This window comes from Canis lupus, chromosome 4, assembly GCF_003254725.2.
Source record: "Canis lupus dingo isolate Sandy chromosome 4, ASM325472v2, whole genome shotgun sequence".
Lineage (NCBI taxonomy): Eukaryota > Metazoa > Chordata > Mammalia > Carnivora > Canidae > Canis > Canis lupus.
Genome location: NC_064246.1, coordinates 61688717 through 61709020, shown reverse-complemented (window position 1 = coordinate 61709020; position 20304 = coordinate 61688717). Strand labels below are relative to the sequence as shown.

General features: G+C 36.6%; 1 protein-coding gene across 5 annotated transcripts in view; it reads right to left on the bottom strand.

Annotated features, from left to right (window-relative positions):
• Positions 1-20304, bottom strand: part of ARL15 (ADP ribosylation factor like GTPase 15) — a 404586-nt gene that overhangs the window by 239748 nt on the left and 144534 nt on the right. For all 5 annotated transcript variants that reach the window (XM_025434385.3, XM_025434383.3, XM_049109271.1 and 2 more), the window contains one exon: positions 10066-10125. In XM_025434385.3, coding sequence (XP_025290170.1) covers positions 10066-10125 — 60 coding nt within the window. The remainder of the gene's footprint in view (positions 1-10065; positions 10126-20304) is intronic.

Sequence of the window (20304 nt, the reverse complement as noted above, 5' to 3'; positions counted from 1 at the left end):
AGACCTCTTAGAGGGATATTAGAACTACTATTAACTATTCCTTTGGTCTCTTCAATTTTCTCTCCTACTTTCAGAGCCGTCCTTCTGGCAGGGCATTCTGAGGAAATTCCCTAGCTCAATCCTTCATTTTATTAATTTACATCTGAGTTCTGTCAACTGACATTTTTGCTTTAAATTTTGAAGTCAAATTTTTGTTTCCCCAGTTCTGTTAGATTCCTTTTCATGCAAAAACAAAAAAAAAAAAACAAAAAAAAAAAGATTCCTTTTCATGAATACAAAAGCCTTATCTCTCTGAATGTCTTCTTCTGTTCACTCTATTACTTCTAGGTCCTTGATACTTTTTCTTTCAATGGGGTAAGCTTTCTTTGATGGTGCTGATTTCCCTCATATTGTCATATGCTGTGATTATATGCTTACCTTTTGTTCAAGAATCTACGTTTGCCAGCTCTTTTGTTTACCACTACCTACTTTCAGTGATTAAAATGACAGACAAGTGGCTTCTCTCCTGTGTGTGTGGGCTTCCTAACCCACCTGGCAGTCAGTATATTACTAGGACACTGACTTGGCCTGAGTCTAGCACCCACTTCCAAGATTTAGTTTGTGGGTAAACACAGCTGCTATCCACTACTTAACACAAGGAGAGAAGAAAAATAAAGGCATGGCTCCAAATGTAAAGCCCCAATTAATAACCCTGATAAGCTGATTAATAATCTTGATGAATTCCCCTTCTATTTCATGTTTCCATTGCCTATACCTCAGTCTTTGTCATGCTTTCCTTTTTTCATTGTAGATTAAATCTGTGTTATATATTTAACTTATCATTTTTCTGATTTTTGTCATTTTATGAGATTTTGGCAAAGGAGGGAGAATAGACATTAAAAATACAAACCTTCAATTTTCAATCATAAGTATTATATATTAATATATGTATTAAAAACTTTCTATGATAAATACTTCACATTACTTCGCACAACGATGCCATAAAATATCAAAGAATTTCAAGATTAAAATGATGAAGCTATTTTCAGTAGAGTTTTTTGACAATATTTTGGGCCATAAGAAATTAAAAGCAACACATTTACAATACCTCAAAACAAATCTAACCAGCTCCATTTTGTTCAGTCCTAGGAGAGGTCAGAGAACCAACCTGATCTGGTGAGAAATGAATAGTTACAAATACATTATCTCTTGAACAACTGTCAAGTTGTCATTCTAATTATAGAAATCTAGTAAAGCTGTTTAATCTTTTCTATGAACTTCCATAATATTTATTACCAATATTACTCTCCCATCAAAATATCCAAAGAAATGGGCACGGGATTGTGTGCTTACCCATGTACAGATGGTATCTTTAGGTGATGGCATATACTTAGTATTTATTAAGTATTCACTGAAATGAATTCAAAAACAAAACACCATTTTGCTTCTCAAGGGTCTAGCCTTACTCTGGTATCTAGGGGCATAACTTCACAGATTTCTCTCCACTTGTTACCATAGATATGTTTTATATCACAATATAATAAACCCTCAAGATTACAGTGTGCTTTTCAATTCTTCCTAACTTTATGTTCTGGTATGCTAAATATTGTAACAGGACTGAGTACAAGATGCAATTAAGATCATACAGAAAGGACAAAGAGATATTACAGAGGCAAAGAGTCTAGGAAACAGAGGAGACAAAAGTCAAGGAGTTGACAGTGGACTTGGTTTACGGGTGAAACAAGATTAGACCAAACCCACTGTCACTTCCATGACTTTTGTCCCAGATTGTTTGTAAACTCTTTTCCTCTGTGTTGTCTCCTTTGTCTTTTCTATATGATCCTAATGGCATCTTGCATTCAATCCTTGTTACAGTATTTCTAACACCAGATTGTGATGCTACTTGAAATCAACAGCACAGTGACAAGTGCTTTTAGTATTAGTTATTTTTTTAAAGATTTTATCCATTTATTCATGAAAGACACAGAGAGAGGCAGAGACACAAGCAGAGGGAGAAACAGGCTCCCTGTGGGGAGCCCAATGTGGAACTCGATCCCAGGACCCCGGGATCATGACCTGAGCAAAAGGCAGATCTGCAACCACTGAACCACTCAGGCATCCCTTAGTATTAGTTATTATTTCATGCACATATACTTGTCTCACACGACAAACATAAAAATAAAACAGATTTATTGAGATGTCTACTATACCCCCCAAAAAAGAGGAAGTTGGGGTTAAATGAAAATAGAAAAAAAAAAAAAATTATAATCATGCATAGTTGTTAAAGGTGGGCCCTATGATTCCTAGAGATCAAAGTGAAATAGATACTATGGGTTTCAAGATAAAAATAAACTAGTTCTGTTTTATCAAATAGGAGAATGGCTATCAGCATCCTCAGCTGCTAGAAAAGCAAGCAGCCTTGGAAAAGTTAAGAGGCTTGCCCAATGTCCCATGGCTTGTTTTGATAGAGAAAAATACTGGTCTCTTAACTTTCAGTGCTATTGCTGCAATACCACGCTGAAACCAAATACACAATGAAAGTTAGTTGCTATTATGGCAACCCCTGGGAGAAACAGAAATATCTATTCCCTTGTGATAGTTAAGAAGCTCAGAACCTAGAATGAATGTTCTATGAGGAAGTTCGGTAGAGTTGGAAGATATGACATGACCTGGCTACTCCCCAACAGTAATCAATGGTGAGGGAGCTACCTTATATGCACATGAGACCTATTCTCAAGGGGGGGGGGGTGTCAAAAGGCCAAGAAATTAGTTTCTTGAACATTCTATATGTGTGTGTGTACATGCGTGTGTATGTGTGTATGCGTATTTAGTCTTAGAAGAGTTAATTGTTAAGTACTCTACAAAACTATGAGTGGGAAGGCAAATTTTAAAAAAATTTTCTGGGGCATTTCTCCAGAAGAAAACAAAAATTAAGGTCAGGTCTACATCAGCCAGTAACAGACTTCTGGGCCCCCAGATTCATTTATTTGGCTCTGCTGACTGTTTGGCTCAGTTTTCCCTTAGCAAGTGTAAAAAACGCTTGAACACCACCACCCTGGGATCCTGTTCAACCAATTCAGATAGCTGTGGCCTTTCAACTCTCATCCAAGTGACTTGGCTTTATACCAATATCATTTCCCCTAGTAGAGCCTAAGCCTAAGTGAGAAAGTACACAGCTCAGAGAGCCAGGAGTTAACTGGCTGTTCCCATTCCAGAAAGGTCTGGTTCTTTTCCTAGATAAGGAAACAATACTATATCAAGAAGTTTCGATCATTCAATATTACATATCACACTGGAACCACAACTATAAAAACAGAATTAGTGGAAATACCACTGTCTATCTTAAAGGATCTCTTGAGGAGCTTCAGGCAATTGAACTTTTCTTTTCCAGCCCAACCCCCTGGGAAATAAGTAGTGATGATTTATTAAAACTTACATTTTGCAGATAAGAAAACAACAACAAGAAGTTCAAATGCAGAGGGACAGAGTGTCTTGAGGCTACACTCTACTTGCTGAACCTCATTTCTTCCTTCTAATTATATAACAGATATGGAACATGCATGCTTACTTGTGCGTAGCTGACTATAATTTAGCTTATAGTATGGTTGTAAGGTTTGCTGTGGACCTGGCCTTTCTTGGGCCCCCCACTCTGTGCTGTCATACTCCTTTGCCAGGGTCATGGTTTCTTGCCACCTCTTCCAGAGAATTCCATGTTTGGAGAGGTCTAAAAAAGTTTTTGAATGGCAAGTTGTTTTCCCCTACACCAACAAGCAATCTTTTAACTTCACTTGTCACTTAAAGCAATGTGGCAATAATGTCTTCCAGACTACCTACACTGTTTCTAATATACAACCAATTTGTTTCTATGGTCTTGGTTCCTCCCTGTATCTGTTGGATAGCATGACTCTCAGAGGCAGTGACATTAAATCCATAGTTATTTACCCAGATTTCTTAAAAAAAAAAAAAACCTATTTATTTATTTATTTATTTATTTGAGAGAGAGAGAGCTTCCAAGTGAGGGGAGGGGCAGAGGGAGAAGAGGCTCTCCGCTGAGCAGGGAGCCCGATGCCGGGCTCAATCCTGGGACTCCAGGATCATGATGTGGGCTGAAGGCAGATGCTTAACCTACTGAGCCATCCAGGCGCCCCTAGCTGGATTTCTTTTAATAGGAGGTAGTAAGTGGGGATACGAAGGCAATAATCATAATATACATAGGACTAGGAGAACACAGCAAATAAAAATTAAAGAGCCATTCTTCCTTCTAAAATAAATTTTTAATGCATGATTCTGAAGGAAGAAAGCTTTATTTTCATGAAAGACATCAATGGCCTGGGTACAGACAGCAGAAATGAAAAAGGAGCAGGCAGCAGTGCCCCCTGGGTTGCCTGTCAAGAAATTTGCCCTGTACAGTTTCTGGAGAAATTAAGAAATGCAAATAACCTGGGCAGATTAACGGCACCCGAAGATAACTAGCAGGATACAAAGAAACAGCACCTTTCACTGTGAGGAGGCGGTGTATTCCTCCAGCCAAACAAAGAAACAGGACAGAGTCAACATCTGTTTCATATAACAGCTTGGCTGCTGAAAGAAGCAACCTTTAAAAAAAATGGCTTAGCTGACAATCCTCAAAAATCATTCAATCACTATTGCATGGGCTGAAGTAAATGGGCAAATGAACCCAACTTGCACTTTTCTGCACTACCCTCGCCACCTTGTGAAGAAGAAAAGTGGTCTCGTCTTTAGAGGAAAAAAATAAAGTCCAAACAAAAATCTTCATGAACTTCCTTTCTGATTGACAACTAGCAGCAAATACTAAAGCATAAAAGACCGCTCACTGCTTTTTAGCTTTTGCCTTTCCTAGTGTCAACCGGGAAGATGGGACTGCCAATGAGTTTACTGGGTGGGGAAACAACTCAGACACAACTCATTAGAATATCCAAGGGAGAAAACAAGTCATTTGACAAAACTGATTGTGGTTTCAGAATTCAGTTAGGGAAAGAAAAAGGAATATTATAATGTCTGGATCCTTATGCATTCGTGGTAACAAACCAAAAGTGCTAAGAAATGAAAATTTCCTCTCTGGGTTCTATCGATTTACACATGAAATTTCAAAATCAAGAGAAAAATATCCCTGAATGCATACAAATCTGTAGATTTAAGAACTGGAAATTTCTAAAATGAAAAATTACCAAAGCTGTAAAGTCACTAGAGCGGGACTGGTGCTTTCAACTCAGCGAAAGATGCCAGATGCTTCATTCACCTTAGGAATGTGGTTACAATACATAAGCCAAACAGAATGAAAGCAATTAAGAGGCATTGTGATAGAAGAGATTTTTCAGGTAGAAACTGAAAACAGAGGGAAAGGTGATAAGGTAGATGGGACAAAAACATTTAGTATTAACATGTGTGTACTACCAAAAACTATGCTAGGCTGCTAACAAAAAGACTCCAAGGAGGTCCCTTCCCTTTGTTGTTTCAGTTTAAACAGGTAAAACAAAATAAAATGATCATCTTGACCACAAGGGATCAAGGCATGACCACAAAGAGAAAAAACAATCAATACATGATTTGGGTTATTTCTAGAGACCTTGGTGGTGGGGGCGGGGGGGATGGGGAGGGGCCGAGGCTTTATTGAAAGGTGTTTTTTGGAGGGGTATGGGGGGGGGGGGGGGAGAGCATAATTATAATGTAAATCTTCCAAAAATGTTAGCTGTGGGCCAGACGGATCTCTAAGTACTTGACCTATGTTAATTTAGCCCTCACAATGGTTATATAATGCAGGAACTCTTATTACTACATTTTACAGATAAGGAAGCAGAGATACAGGAAAATGGACTTGCCTAGAATCATACAGAGTAGCTGGGCTTCCTCTACTAGGAAGAAAGAAAATTCGTTGAAAGATTTATCTTTCTGTCTGTTCAGGATCCTACTAGGTGTCTTGCACAACATCCAGAATAATAAATAGCAAAAGACAAGCAGAGTACTTAATTAAAAATAAAAAAGGATTTAGATTAGTTTCAATAAAAACCTTCCAAATGAAAGAAAAATCAATTTACTGAACAATACTACAGAATGTCCTTTGTAGAGATCTGAACAGCCATGCTGGATGGTATTAAAAAATCCCTCCCAGTACTGGAGGGATTAATCTAGAAATTCATTCTAGGACTGTAAATAGTAATATCTGGCTTTAATCAAGGAGACAAGTACACGACAAGAGTCTCCCCTTGTGTCCAATAGCTAGTCTATGCATGGACTGGGCTTCTCTTGCCAATATAACCGCTACTTTTTAGAACTCAGCCTGGACATGTAATATGTACATAATAAGTATCTGTTGAATAAATGAATTAAAAAGAATAAAAATATGAAAATGATGCGTTTGTGGAAAACTCAAGATAGACTGGAAAGCTGAGGTCAAGACTGATTCAAAAGCCCTCTTGAAGAGATCAGAAGGGGAGCAGGACTACAACAGTGGAGTCAGAACCATAAGTGAACAAGAATTGACTTGAGAGTCAGGGATAGAAAAATCAATAATAAAAGCAGCTGCAATAGTTAGAGAGATTAAGTCCCAAAGAAGTTTTTGAGCAAAGAGTAAAGTGTTCGTGTTTTATCAATACAGTGTTAACAAAATAAATACCAACACAAAATAATACCAACATGTAAAGACTTTAAATTGTGCACATAATCATGATAAAAGCAGTAGCAGATAACAATTGGAAGCACTTCTCTTGTGCCAGGCACGAGATAAAATGTTCCACACTGGGTAAGTACTCAAATGGACATCCACCTCGTTCTCCAAATAACTCTGATCAAGTCACTCAATCTCTGTGCCTGGCCATCCTGAGTCTCATTACTCGTGAGAGAGTAATAGCACCCGTTAGGCACAAAGCTGCAAAAGTTAAATGAGAACTTAACTGGAGGGAGAAAAATGGGATTAAGAAAAAAAATAGAAAAAATATTTAGAGTTCCAATTTCACATAAATATAGGCATAATCAGTGCACCTTGGTGGGGATGACAGCTAAGGTAAGGAGAGCAAGTCATTCTCAAAATAGTGAAAACAGAACTTGCCCATAAACCACCAGGCTGGACTGATTATATCTCTATTGGTATCACCTGTTATCTTGAACTTATTCCTCTCCCCCTTAATTTCATTTTCCAAAGTTTCATGAAAACAAATATTTGAAATCAAACAATGTCTCCGGAATAAAAAATCACAAGTTTCTTGAAGACAGGGGATATATTTTAAATATCTTTTATTCTCAGCAACTAGAATCATGCTTGATATAAATTGTGCTGGGATGATGGCATGAATGGTAAGAAAAGGCCACAAGAAAAAAATGTGCATGAGTGAAAATTTTAAGAGTGAGAGATGTAGGAAACACCCTTGCAAAAGAGGAAGTTGATGAGGACACAGATCTATGTATATGTTATACATACAAGTTATAGATATGCACAGACACAAACTATCAGTTGTGTAAGTAAACAAATTTTCTTATTAAGATCTCCCCAAAGTGATTTTCCTTCAACTCCACTGGTCACTGTTAATTCACTTCACTCTGTTTCTTCTTATTAAATAAGGAACACTAGTTCGTGTCTCTTCCTATTTTGAACAAGTGAGAAATTCAAGTGAAGGTTGAGAAGGGGGATGATGGAGAGCCTCGGAGCCATCTGAACAGGGAGCTTGTGGCAGGGAGGATCACGGGGGATGCTCATCTCTTGAATTAACCCTCCAGTAAGCAGAACCATCCGAGCATCCCACCATGCTGGCCACATTGTGGCACTCAGTACTGCTATTTCTACCATCTATCTTCTTGAATTTCTCCCGATTTCAAGATTTTTCCCTGGATGAATGCAACGTGATTGGACTTCTGAGAAATCCTCTATTGGTATAAGAAGGCTTTGCATCTTCACACATCATTCCTAAAACATGCCACTCTTTCCTCCTGAAATTTTCAATAAGCTACCTCCTTCTCAAGCACCTTGATTTCACTCGGTTACAAATCTCCCTAAACGCTACATAGGTACCTTACATTCAGATGCACTTCCTACCACCTAAGAGATACCCTGAATCCTGGAAAGCTACACTCTGTTGTGTGTTTTAGCCTACTTTTCCTGCCTTCTTAGATGAGACACAGTCTAGTGTCCAGTCCTCTTCCAGACAGAAGAGGCCCTCAAAAAATATTTGTTAAATAAAGGACTTTGTGAATGCACAACAAAGCAATAAACTCCCTCCACAGCTAGTCTCTGAGCATTCAACCAGGATGCACAATCAGATTCTACTCAGAAAAATCACTTTCTCCTTGAAACGGTCTCTCGACTGAGAACAGAACTACTAAAATTGAGGGGAGTAGAATACTGCATGACAAACACATTATCATTAGCCTGGAACTCACATACCTGTCCCAATCCTGACAGTTTTATCTCTTACCTGTATCTCAAACCATTACAGAATAGCCATCACATGAACTATAATGTTACCATTGAACTCTATGGTACCGTCTTCACTGCAATGTCCATTCTTGCAATTGTCAGGGCAGAGGGTTTTCAGCAAAATGAAACCTGGCTTGGGAACAGACAGATTCCCATCTTATACCTCCTGTCCCCTAATTTTTCTTTTATTGTATTGAATTTCAGTGTTACAGTGGCACAGAGGCAAGGCTACAAAAATTCCCTGAAGGGTTCACTTCAGTTATCCAGGCACATTCACTATTTGTATCATCCAACTAACATCTCTAATAAACACCTTATCAATTAATCAATAGTTTCTTACACCTGGAGGGGGTTCAATAAAAGTTTTGGGTCTAGCCTAGTAAAAAAATCCTTATGAAGTATCAACCACACTTAAAACCAATAAAATTCTCAAGCCATACATTTTGATTCCGTGGACTTTTACAATATGTTCCTGACTATAATTACATGGTCACTGAGAAGCAGAGGCACTAGAAACCACACAGATTATTAAAATATTCAACCTAAAAGAGCAGTCTTTTAAAAATTTTATGTAGAAAAATGATTCCATGACAAAACACTCACACTTTAGAATTTTTGTACCCAAATGACTAAATCAAACGCCTTAAAGGGAAATCAAAATTTATCAACCATGGCTGATTTAGATATTAATGCTGTGAAAGTCAAAAATAGCTATAAAAAAGACTGGCAGAAATAAACTCATTCTAGATACAACTCTTTACAACACCTGAGAAGATGAACTAATACACTAAGGAGATAAAAATAAGGTGGCATTAAGCACTATTAAAATGGCATAAAGTTTGTGTTTCAATTGCATCAAGTTAAAAATAGGTCAGTTAGAATGAACTTAGAAAAAAGTGAGGGAGGAGGGGGAAGGTCAATATTACAAAGTGATTAAAGAGATGGAAGAGAACTTTCTTCTAAGTCATTAAACTCACCAATATGATCCTGAACTTCAGAGCACTTAACCATTTTCCTGTGCCATTAGAGAATTTAGTAGGTTCACTGAATTGACGGATTTCTTTGTTAACCTATTTACATGGGTTAAGACCCTGACTGACATAAAACACAACCAAAAAAATCCCAGACACAGAGTGTAATGAAAGACGGAGTGATGTATAGTTTGGGGTACAGCCTATCCAATAAATGTGCTTGACCAGCAAAGAATCCATTGGCAAAGATTTATTATCGGAACAAATACATTCTAAAAAGATCTAATACAATAAAACCTGCAGGATGAATACAAACTACTTTAAAATACAGTTCTTTGCCCTGCATAATATATGACTTATCTTTCTGTTATATTAAAATTCCCTTCATACCTTTCGATCAGGAATACATTTTCTGAACAAGTAAAACCAAAGAATGTGTAGCATATCAAACAGAACCAACAGCATGGTTCTCTAATTAAAAAAACAAAACAAAAACACACAAGCTTATTACTTAGAATGCTGACAACCTTTAAAACATATATAAAATGAAAGAAATATCTCTGTCACCAAGGGAAAAACGTTAAAATGAATCCTCTGCTAGAATAATAATTTTTAAATTATATGTAACATTAATACCAAATTAGTACAAGCTTAAACCAGACACAGAAAGGATTTTAAATGTTATACCTCCAAGTTCCTTTACATTCAAGATGGCATTCTGGAATGGCACTGCTTTTATACTAAAACCTAAAATTAAAAAACAAAGACATAAAAAAGGAATTAGCAACTTAACTTTTAAAAATGCATAAAATGCTCACAGCCTTTTTTAGGCAGATTAAAAGCTATTTTTCATAGCTCATATTTATGCTGGAAACACAATTCAAGATACATTGATAACACATTATCCTCTTCAAATTTGCAAAACATAGCTGTGTATTATGGCAAAATATCCATAAGAATAATACCCTATTCTTTAATATTTTTGATATTGATAACACATTATCCTCTTCAAATTTGCAAAACATAGCTGTGTATTATGGCAAAATATCCATAAGAATAATACCCTATTCTTTAATATTTTTTATCACTTGTAAATTTTATCAGTTGTAAGACAGACATTTTTAAGTACAGAGAAACTTCAAAGAAAATATTAGATCTACTAGGACCTTTGCACCTATTCCTAAAGTTAATTGTCTCTCACATATAATTTAGCAACTCTAGAGATTAAGGTACCTAAATTATAACTATCATATATTAAAATTATATAGGATTTATGTCAGAGTTTTAAGAATATGGTTAATACTATACATTTTTCTTAAAAGTGTGATAATTGTCTACGCACATTTTATAATATATGCAGTAAATGATTTCTAATAAAAATATATTCAGAGTATAGTTTTTTAAATTATGTATTTAAGACTTAACTATTATCATTCAAGTCATGATTGACTTCAACATATTTGATTCACAGGTTTTTGTATAAAAGCCTATCAATTGCAACATACATGCATATATTCCTACACACATACACACACATGCCAACAAACCCATGAATTATTCCTGAAAGGATCCACAAGAAACAGACTAGTGAGGGTTCTTGGGACCATTGGGGATGTGAAGGTCTTAAAGAGAAGATTCTTTTTATTTCAATGTTTTGCTATATACAAGTACTTTTTCATTTAAAAGCCCTACTAATTTTTAAAAGTTAATTTATTCAGTAATTTCTACCACCCAATTAATCTAAAGTTTTACACATTAGTATGTGCAATTTTAAGATCATTTCTTGAAAAGGGGATAATGACTTAAGAGTGTAAGATCTAGAAATACTTTCTGTTTGAAGCCAGTTATGAAGTTATGATAGGTGTCTGGAAAGGTGAAAAGACACACCATATGCTGTGGATAAGAACAATTCTTTTACATGGTCTTGCTTCACTGTATAAAAATAGAAGTTAATATGCACTTTTTAATATCTTACCTTATTATTACTTTTTTGCTCTATGTTGTGCTAGCACTTTATTACTTTTTATTTTTTTAAGATTTATTTATTTATTTATTCATGATAGAAGAGAGAGAGAGAGAGAGAGAGAGAGAGAGGTGCAGAGACACACAGGCAGAGGGAGAAGCAGGCTCCACGCCAGGAGCCTGACATGGGACTTGATCCCAGGACTCCAGAATCACACCCTGGGCCAAAGGCAGGCGCCAAACCGCTGAGCCACCCAGGGATCCCCTATGCTAGCACTTTAAAGTTCCATGGGGTCTTCCACCTAAGGCAGTAAATATCATCTAATGGTTAAAAAGTGACTTTGGAGTCAGACAGAACTAGGTTTAAATCAGTTCTGTGACTGTGGGCAACCTACTAGCCTTGGCTTTCGCCATCTGTAAAATGGGAATGATAGACTCTCCTTCATATAGTTATTATAAAAATGATACAACTTATGTATTATGTTTATCACGGTGCCTGATACAAATAAGCACACAATATATGACTGCTAGCATTCTATATGAATTAGCTCTGTATTGATTTCATCATTAGCTACGGCTATCTCTTGCCTGCCTGAACGCATTATAGACTCTTAAGAGAAATCCTGGGGATGTATTTATCAATAATAAATACATAGTTGGAGCCACAGATATTACCACTGAATGAAAAGGACCCTTATTAGAGTGACAGAAGTGTGAACAGTTGAAATTTGTTGTATAAAAGTTCATCAGGCTCTCTAGAATTTTCCAAAACATAGCCCTCCTGGGTAGGTTTGATGCAGATTGACACAGTGGCCACAGCGTTATGGTTAATGGTTCATGCAGTCACTGAATCTTAGTGAAAAAGCAGAAGGAACAAGGAGGCAGCTCCATGTGGCTGAAGCACTGGCATGTACTTGGGGCTGCAGAAAAGCCTCTCCAGGTGTCTGGCCTCTGGGAAATTAAGGAAAGTCAGTGCCAATCACAATACTCCTGCTGGCACCAAAATTTGCCTGCGGGAGACTTGGATGTTTGAATGTGTCTACCCACCTCACAGGGGTGTCGTATGGATTAAAAGGCAATGATTGTGAAATCCTGAAAACGAAAAGCTATGCAAATACTCAGGAGTCTATTAGTGGTTATGTTCAGGACAACTTAAGTATGGATTTTCCAGAGAAATAAGATAGGCCCTGACTTTGAAAAAGACAGAGTTATAGAGCACACCAACAATGTTTAATTTGCTTTGATTCTTAAAAGCTGACAATATGCAGGTGCCTAAGGAAAGGAATATTCTTCCAGAAATTGCTGCACCCATATGCAAAATACGGCTTTTGAAATTTATAATCCAATGGGCAGATTCTATCATTGTTACCCTCTTTAATCCTCACAGATATAATAAACTGACTGCAAAAATGTCCTCGGATGTTCACACAAGCCAAGTAACCTAGCAATGTTATTTATAGGCATATAAATGTTTCTGCAGAATACACATGTTTTCTCTCCAAATCGAACATGTGTGGCTAGATTTATACTGCAAAGGTATATACAGTCTTCCATTTTGCTGTCTTCATATTTTTACAGTATAGCTGTGGTAATGAATGTTCAGAGGACAAAGCCTATGTAATCAGTCTAGAAAATAAGAAAAATGTACTACACATGGCAAAGAAACAATTTGTTAAAAATTTTTAGTCATTCCAAATGTTTGCGAGGATTAAAAAGAATTAAAATTTAAAGCCACACTTTCAGTTCACCAGAAGGGCAAACAAGAAGGGTAACTATCAGATCAACTTTACTTTCTTCCTTTCTATTGGGTTGGATGAGGTCAAGGGGTAGGGGGAATATTAATATTTAGAAGGGAGATAAAGGTCAAATCACCAAAACACCTTTCCCGAAAGTTGCTCTGAGGAATAAAAACCACCAGGATAATATGGGCTTCAAAGAAAAAAACCTATGGGTTCCAATTCTGGCTCTGCCATTATCAACTGAACAAGTTACTTAACCCACCCTGTGCCTCAGTTTCCTCATCTGTAAATGAGAACAAATGGCACCCAGGGCTATAAAATGTGTAGTAAATAAAACCAAAATTTCTGAATACTAATGGTCACCAACTGTTAGAGGCTTTAAATTTCTCCCAGTCAAAATCACATGTGATCTCAAGGGCTGATCTATCATGAAAGCAGTGATAAAAGTTAAACCTATAGAATCGAAAACATTTGAGGACTTCTATAAACCAAATATATGGAGTCTTCTATAGCACTTCCTTTCCCTCTTTCCTAATTCTAGTCAACAAAGTCTGTCAATTCCATCTATGAAATAGTTCTCAGTTATATCCACTTCTTTCCATAATTCAGGTCAAGCCACCACCACCACCTGGACAACTTCAAGAGCCTCCTAAACTCAACCCTTCGCATCTAGTATTGGCCTGCTCAGTCTCCTCCACACATTAGCAGCAGTTAGAATCATCTTGAAATTCATGTCTGTTTACATCACTCCCCTGGTTAAAAATCTTCAGATAGCTTCTCACTACTCGGGATATAGTTCAAGACACCTAATGAGGCTCGATCTTGTCTGGTGGTCCTTTCCTTTTCCAGTTTTTCTTTTGTATCATTTCCCACTTATTTTCCTCAAGTTCCTAACACAAGCTATGTCCCTTCCAACTCAGGGCCTCTGCACATTCTGCTCCATTTGTGCCCTCTGCCCCTCTGGCAAACTCTTCATCCTTCAGGTATGGTTCTAACTCCACTTTGTCAGGCAAGTTTTCCATGACATTCTTGAAATAGGTTGATTTGGGGACACCAGGTGGCTCAGTGGTTGAGTATCTGCCTTTGGCTCAGGGTATGATCCCAGGGTCCTGGAACTGAGTCCTGCATTGGGCTTCCCACAGGGAGCCTGCTTCATCTTCTGCCTATGCATCTGCCTCTCTCCGTGTGTCTCTCATGAATAAATAAAATCTTAAAAAGAAAAAGAAATACGCTGATTTTGGAGATCTATGTTCTTCCAGTACTCAGTACTTCCATGAAATTTTCAGTTATAGTTTCATACCCGTTTCTTTGTTTTATATCTGTTCCCCAGTTAGACTGCAAGAATCCTGCCTGGAGAAAGAGTGCAGTATATCCTTTAGGCCAGTGATAGGCATATAATATGATCTCAGTATTTCTTTAAAGATCTATGCTGAGGGTTTATATTTATTTCCTAATTTAACTGTCACAACAATCCTAACATCAGTACTACTGTCCCAGGAGGAAAGTGAGCAAGAAAGGGCTAGGTGCCCTACCTAGAGTACTAAGTGCTATCTTCAAAACTCTTCTGCCTCTCTATAAATAATGCAATACAAAGAACCAAAGTAGGTGTTCTCATGCTCACATGATATTGCCATATTAATGGAATGAAAATAGCATGAGTTCAGAAAGTACTTTTTTATTGGTGTTATTAACAAAACCAGGACTTTAGCAGGAGAGAGAAAAAGCTCAACTGACTCAGCCATGACACTAGGCTTGATCGCTGTTCCTTGTCCACAAAATAGGCATCCTCTGATGTCTCCACAGGTAGTCAGTGTGCTGATGTGATAAGAGGACTGTCCCACATATCCTAGCCACAGCTCTTAGACTCACCAGCCATATTTTTTCTTGACCTTGAATCCCTCATCTGCAAAATGGGTGGATTACATAAGCTCCTTAAGGTGTCTTCTATAATGGGATTCCATTATTTAAACAAAAAAGAGGAAATGACAGTAACAACTGAGTCAATCATCAATGGCCTCCAGTATCTGGCTTAAGGCCTCATGGGCAGGACTCCCCAGATCCCACTCAAACAAGCTGATGGCTGCAGTCTAAGTGACGCAGTCATTTTTTCCTGGCCTCTCAAAGCTACAACGGTAAGACTGAAACCTCCCTGAAGATTTAACCCCACAAATTTTAATAAATATATGACTTAATAACTCTTTGGGGAAATAATTGTTTGCATAGACTTTCAGTTTTTGACTTTTAGTATTAAAATTCAGCAAAACCTGTGATACAAGGGAGATGGATGTGAAATTTTTTTATGCAGGGAGAGCATTCCTGGAATTGTGACAAAATTAGTCTGGGGAGTGAGACTAGTCTATTTTTACTCATTGGGTGGAACACATGAGTATCTAACTTGGATCTACAGACCAACTCCTCCCCCCCCTTACCCTCCTAATACTCAAGTCTGCACACTTGCACATGGATACTTTGTGTGTACTTCTGAAATCCCTGGATCATTTTAACAACTGCTGAAGGGCAAGGCATTCCACAGAGCTGGTGGCCTTGACTTTAACCCAGGGCATGATTTACGCCATGGTAATTTTGTGACATTGGGACAATTCCTCCAGTCTAATGAGATTCTTCTAAGTATGATTTCAATACCCTAAAAGCAAATCTAATCCATAGGCATTTATAAAACAGTCCTTTAGCAGATAACAAAATTGGATTTTTTAACTTCTCTTGCTGACTTAACACATACACAGCTAATACTTAAGTTTCTAAAATACTCTAATTTTTCATGAACGTTTTGTACATTTCTTTCAAATTATCATGATCTTTTTCTATTTTAACAGAATGGCATCCCACTCGACTGTTTTCCAGGTGTAATAAGAAATATCCTTAGAAGAGATGTTCAACGTTTTTCAATTCCCAGGTGCTCTGCTTTCTCCAGGTTATGTCAATATATTATCCTAAGCCTTTAGACTCCATTCCTCTAGTTTAGAGTCTTTGTGTAATCTATAGGTTAACAACCCTTTTTAATCAACAAATTCCTCGTGCATCTCCAGTCAAGGAATTCACTAGGGACAAAGATCACTTTTGTTTCTCAACCAAGGTGCAAGCTTTCCAATCACTCTCTGGAGGGTTTCTTGGCCCTTTAAGTTTTGACAATTTAAGTATCTTCTAAAAATTATGTCAAAGGTAAAAGATTGCTGAGGTTAGCAATCCAATAAAGTTTGGACTCCTTTTGCTTCTGAAGAAAAGGCAGACATTCTTGTCTTGCTAAAATTGGATGGACATATCTTTCTTGTGATGCTTTTAAGAAACAAATTCTCAAAGGCAGATTCTCTTTTCAGTTGTTCCCAACTCTTCCAACAAATATTTTACTTTTAATTGGCTTGCTATCAAGTCATTATAAAGAAATAATTTAAAAGAACAAAATTTCACAAATAATTCAGCTGTATCGTAGCACATTTTAAAAATATATTTTTTAAAGATTTTATTTATTTATTCATGAGAGACACAGAGAGATAGAGAGGCACAGACACAGGCAGAGGGAGATGCAGACTTCCTGCAAGGAGCCCGATGTGGGACTTGATCCCAGATCTCAGGATCACGCCCTGGGCTGAAGGTGGCGCTAAACCACTGAGCCACCCGGGCCGCCCATAGCACCGTTATTATTACATGTTCTTTTCCCATTTTTCATTCAAAGGCACAGTTTAATTTTAAAAACAAATGTAAATTTTCTCCAATGGAAGACTATTTTTTCTACTCTATAACTTTTTCCACAGAATTGCCTACAATTTGATAAACTTCCTTGCTATAAGGATGTTTAAATTAAATCTTAGTTATATAAGTGTTGCAAGGAATCACTTTGTGTGAATGGTTTCTTTAAAATTATGTGCTTAAATTCCCAATGGCATAATTACTAGGTCAAAAGATGTGAATGTTTTGACAACCTTTGATTTATATGAATAATCGTTTTCCAAGAAAAGGGACAACACCAATCACAAGGCCACCACTAACGCATGCTACCATGACCTTACAAAGCATTGAGTCTTATCATAAAGAAAAAGCAATATTAATCAATTCGAGTATAAAATTAATGTTTTTCTTGTTTATTCTCTAGTAAAGCTGAATTTATGGCAAAGTGGAACCTTTCCCACTTATTTCTTCGCTGTTAATTCTTTTTATGAAATATCTCTTTTAATTCACTTATCAACTGGATTCTAGATACTATTTGTAACTGTGACTGAATTCTCCAAGTGGGACAGCTGTATACTCTAATACCTGTTACAAAAACAGTATCGTTCTTCTGACATTCTGTCTTGTTGATAAACATTTAGAATTACTGGAAAATTAGAGTTAAGGTTCTTGGTCTTTTCCTGTGTAAGTCATTCTTAGCCTCTTGCAGCTGTTCTTCATTTTCCACATTAAATATTCACATGTAATGAGTGGCTGTCTCCCTTCATTTTTTCTCCTAGTTATCTTTTCTTGCTGTTAGGTTTTGCCATTTATTTTAGGACCTTCCTTCCACCTCCTTTGTTCTTCAATTACATACATACACACACATCTGATCTTAACAAAAAAAGAACCAGGAAGTAGGTTTGAACACACCAACCATGCCTATCTGGAACTCTTGTGGGAATTGGTTTCTGTGGGTCCACTGACAACTTAAAATCAACCTGCTTGGCTCTTCCCTGCTACCTTTCTTCCTTCCCCCCTTCCTCAGTCCAACACTAATTAGTTTCTCCAATCTCTTCTCCACCTTCAATGGCTACAGTGAACACACAGACTCAGCCAATAAGCATCTCCTTCCCTCCTATATCCTTACTTCAGGCCTCTCATTCTCAAGCCAGCTTCTCCTTTAACATTTTGGAACTCTTTCACTGAGTCATATGGACACTGCTAAGAAAAGTTTTCTCTAGGGTCCAACATTTTCTTGCACTTTTCCATCCTCTTTCCACTAGTCAACAGAACTTTTCTTTTCCCAAACAGTGCCACTCAGGACAATCATGCAGTCCTCATGATGTTTTTAGACCACTTCACCATAGTCATCTGTTAATAATTTTCCACCTTAAGTTGTGGCCTCTACTTATACATGGACCTCTGCTTTTCCACTTATCAATTTTCAGAGAGTCTGGTCATCTAACCAAATTAATTCAATACTTGGCTAACATTTGTACACCACAATCTTCCTGTTTCTATTCTTATGGACAACATTCTTCTAAATTAATGACCAAGATATTCTCCAAACTTTCAGATCTCCAAGATTATCTGCTCTAATTCTGCTATCTCTAATTCACTGATATAAAGTTGTAGATTCCATCAAATTGTCTACATAGATGGCTGTGTCATTTGCAAATAAAGACTGTTTTACTTACTCCTTTCCAATCTGGAAGCCTTTCCATTTTCTTGCCTAATGCCCTGGTTAGAATCTCTACTACAATGCTGAATCAAAGTATTGACAACGGACATCCTTGTCTTCTTATTCTTGATCCGAGGAGGAAAGAATTCTTTCACCATTAAGAATGAGAGTAGCTGTAGGGTTTTCACAGATGCCCTTTAACAGTTGCGAAAAATTCCCTTTTGTTCGTATTCTGTGGAGTTTTATCAGAAATTGAGATTTTTTTGTTTGTATCTGAGAGAATCACATTTTTTTAGTTTGATATTATGAATTAAATTTCACTGATTTTTCTTTTTTTTGAGTGTGAAATCAATCCTGCATTCCTAGGATAAATGTCACTTTGTGATATACTAGATTTGCTAAATTTATATTTATACTTTTTGCATCTGTATTCATGAGAGATATTGATATGTAGTTTTCTTGTAATGTGTTTCTGGTTTTGGCATTAAACTTGCTGGTCTTGCCTAAGTTGGTAAGTTTCCTTACCTCTTCAATTTTCTGGAAGGTATTATGTAGCATTGGCATTATTTTTTTATTAAAATGTTTGATAGAATTCACCAGTACAGCCAACTAGTTTTCAAGTTTTCTTTTTCTCCCTTTCCTTTTTTTTTAACTATCATTTCATTTCCATTAAATACAGATCTATCCGGGTTTTTTATTTCTTCTTAAATGAGCTCTGATGGTTTGTCTTTCAACAAATGTTTCAAGTTGTCAAATTTACTGGCATAAAGCTGTTCATAACATTCTATTATCCTTTTAATATTTATAAAATCTACATTTTATAACTACTATTCCTGATATTAGTGTCTTAATATTTTTTTTCCTGATCTATTTGAGTATAATTACAAATTTCATTCATCTTAAAGAACCAGTCTTTGGTTTCAATTATTTTCTCTGTTCTGTTTCATTGAGTTCTACTTTGGTCTTTATAATTTCTTTTCTTCTGCTTTACTTTGTTTTTAATCCATTCTTCTCTTTTAGTTCCTCAAGGTAGTAACTGAGATCACGGACTTGAAACTCTTCTAACATTGGTGTTTAGTGCTATAAATTTCCTCTAAACTCCTGCTTCAGAGGCATCCCACAAATTCCAATGTGTTGTACGTTCATTCAGTGCAAAATGCTTTATAATTTCTTTTGCATTCTTCTTTGATCCATGGGTCATTTAGAAGTAATTTGGGATCGCTTAGCCTTTTGGCTAAGATCAAGTGTAGAAGTAATTTGGTATCCAAATACTTGGGGACTTTCCCAGAAATCTTATTGATTTCTAATCCAATCCCACTGTGATTTGAGAACATATTTAGTAGGACCTGAGTCCTTTTAAATTTATTGAGACTTGTTATATATCCTCGAATATGGTCTAATTTGATTAATTTTCCACATCCACTTGAGAAGAATGTCTTCCACTATCAGAGTTTTCTATAAATGTTAATCAAGTCAAGTTGGCTGATAGTACTTTTCAAACCTACTCTATCTTGGCTGATTTTCTTCTTACATGTTCTGTCAATAATTGAGAGAGTATTAAAATCTGACATGTTGGTTTGTCTATTTCCCTTTAGAGTTCCAGTCAGTTTTTACTTTGTGTATTTTCAAGCTGTTAATAGTTACATAAATGTTTAGTACTCTTAAAATCTCTTAAGTGATTTCATTATAAAATGAACTTCTTTATTCTCAGCTTTATTCTTTGCTCTAAAATCTGTCTCTTCTGATAACATACCGCCTCCAACTTTTTTTTTTGGCTCCTGTTAGCATGATACATCTTTTTCCAGCCTATTTTTGTCTTTATATTTAAGATTTGTTTCAAGTCAGCATGTAGTTGGGACCCATTTTTTGTTGTATGTT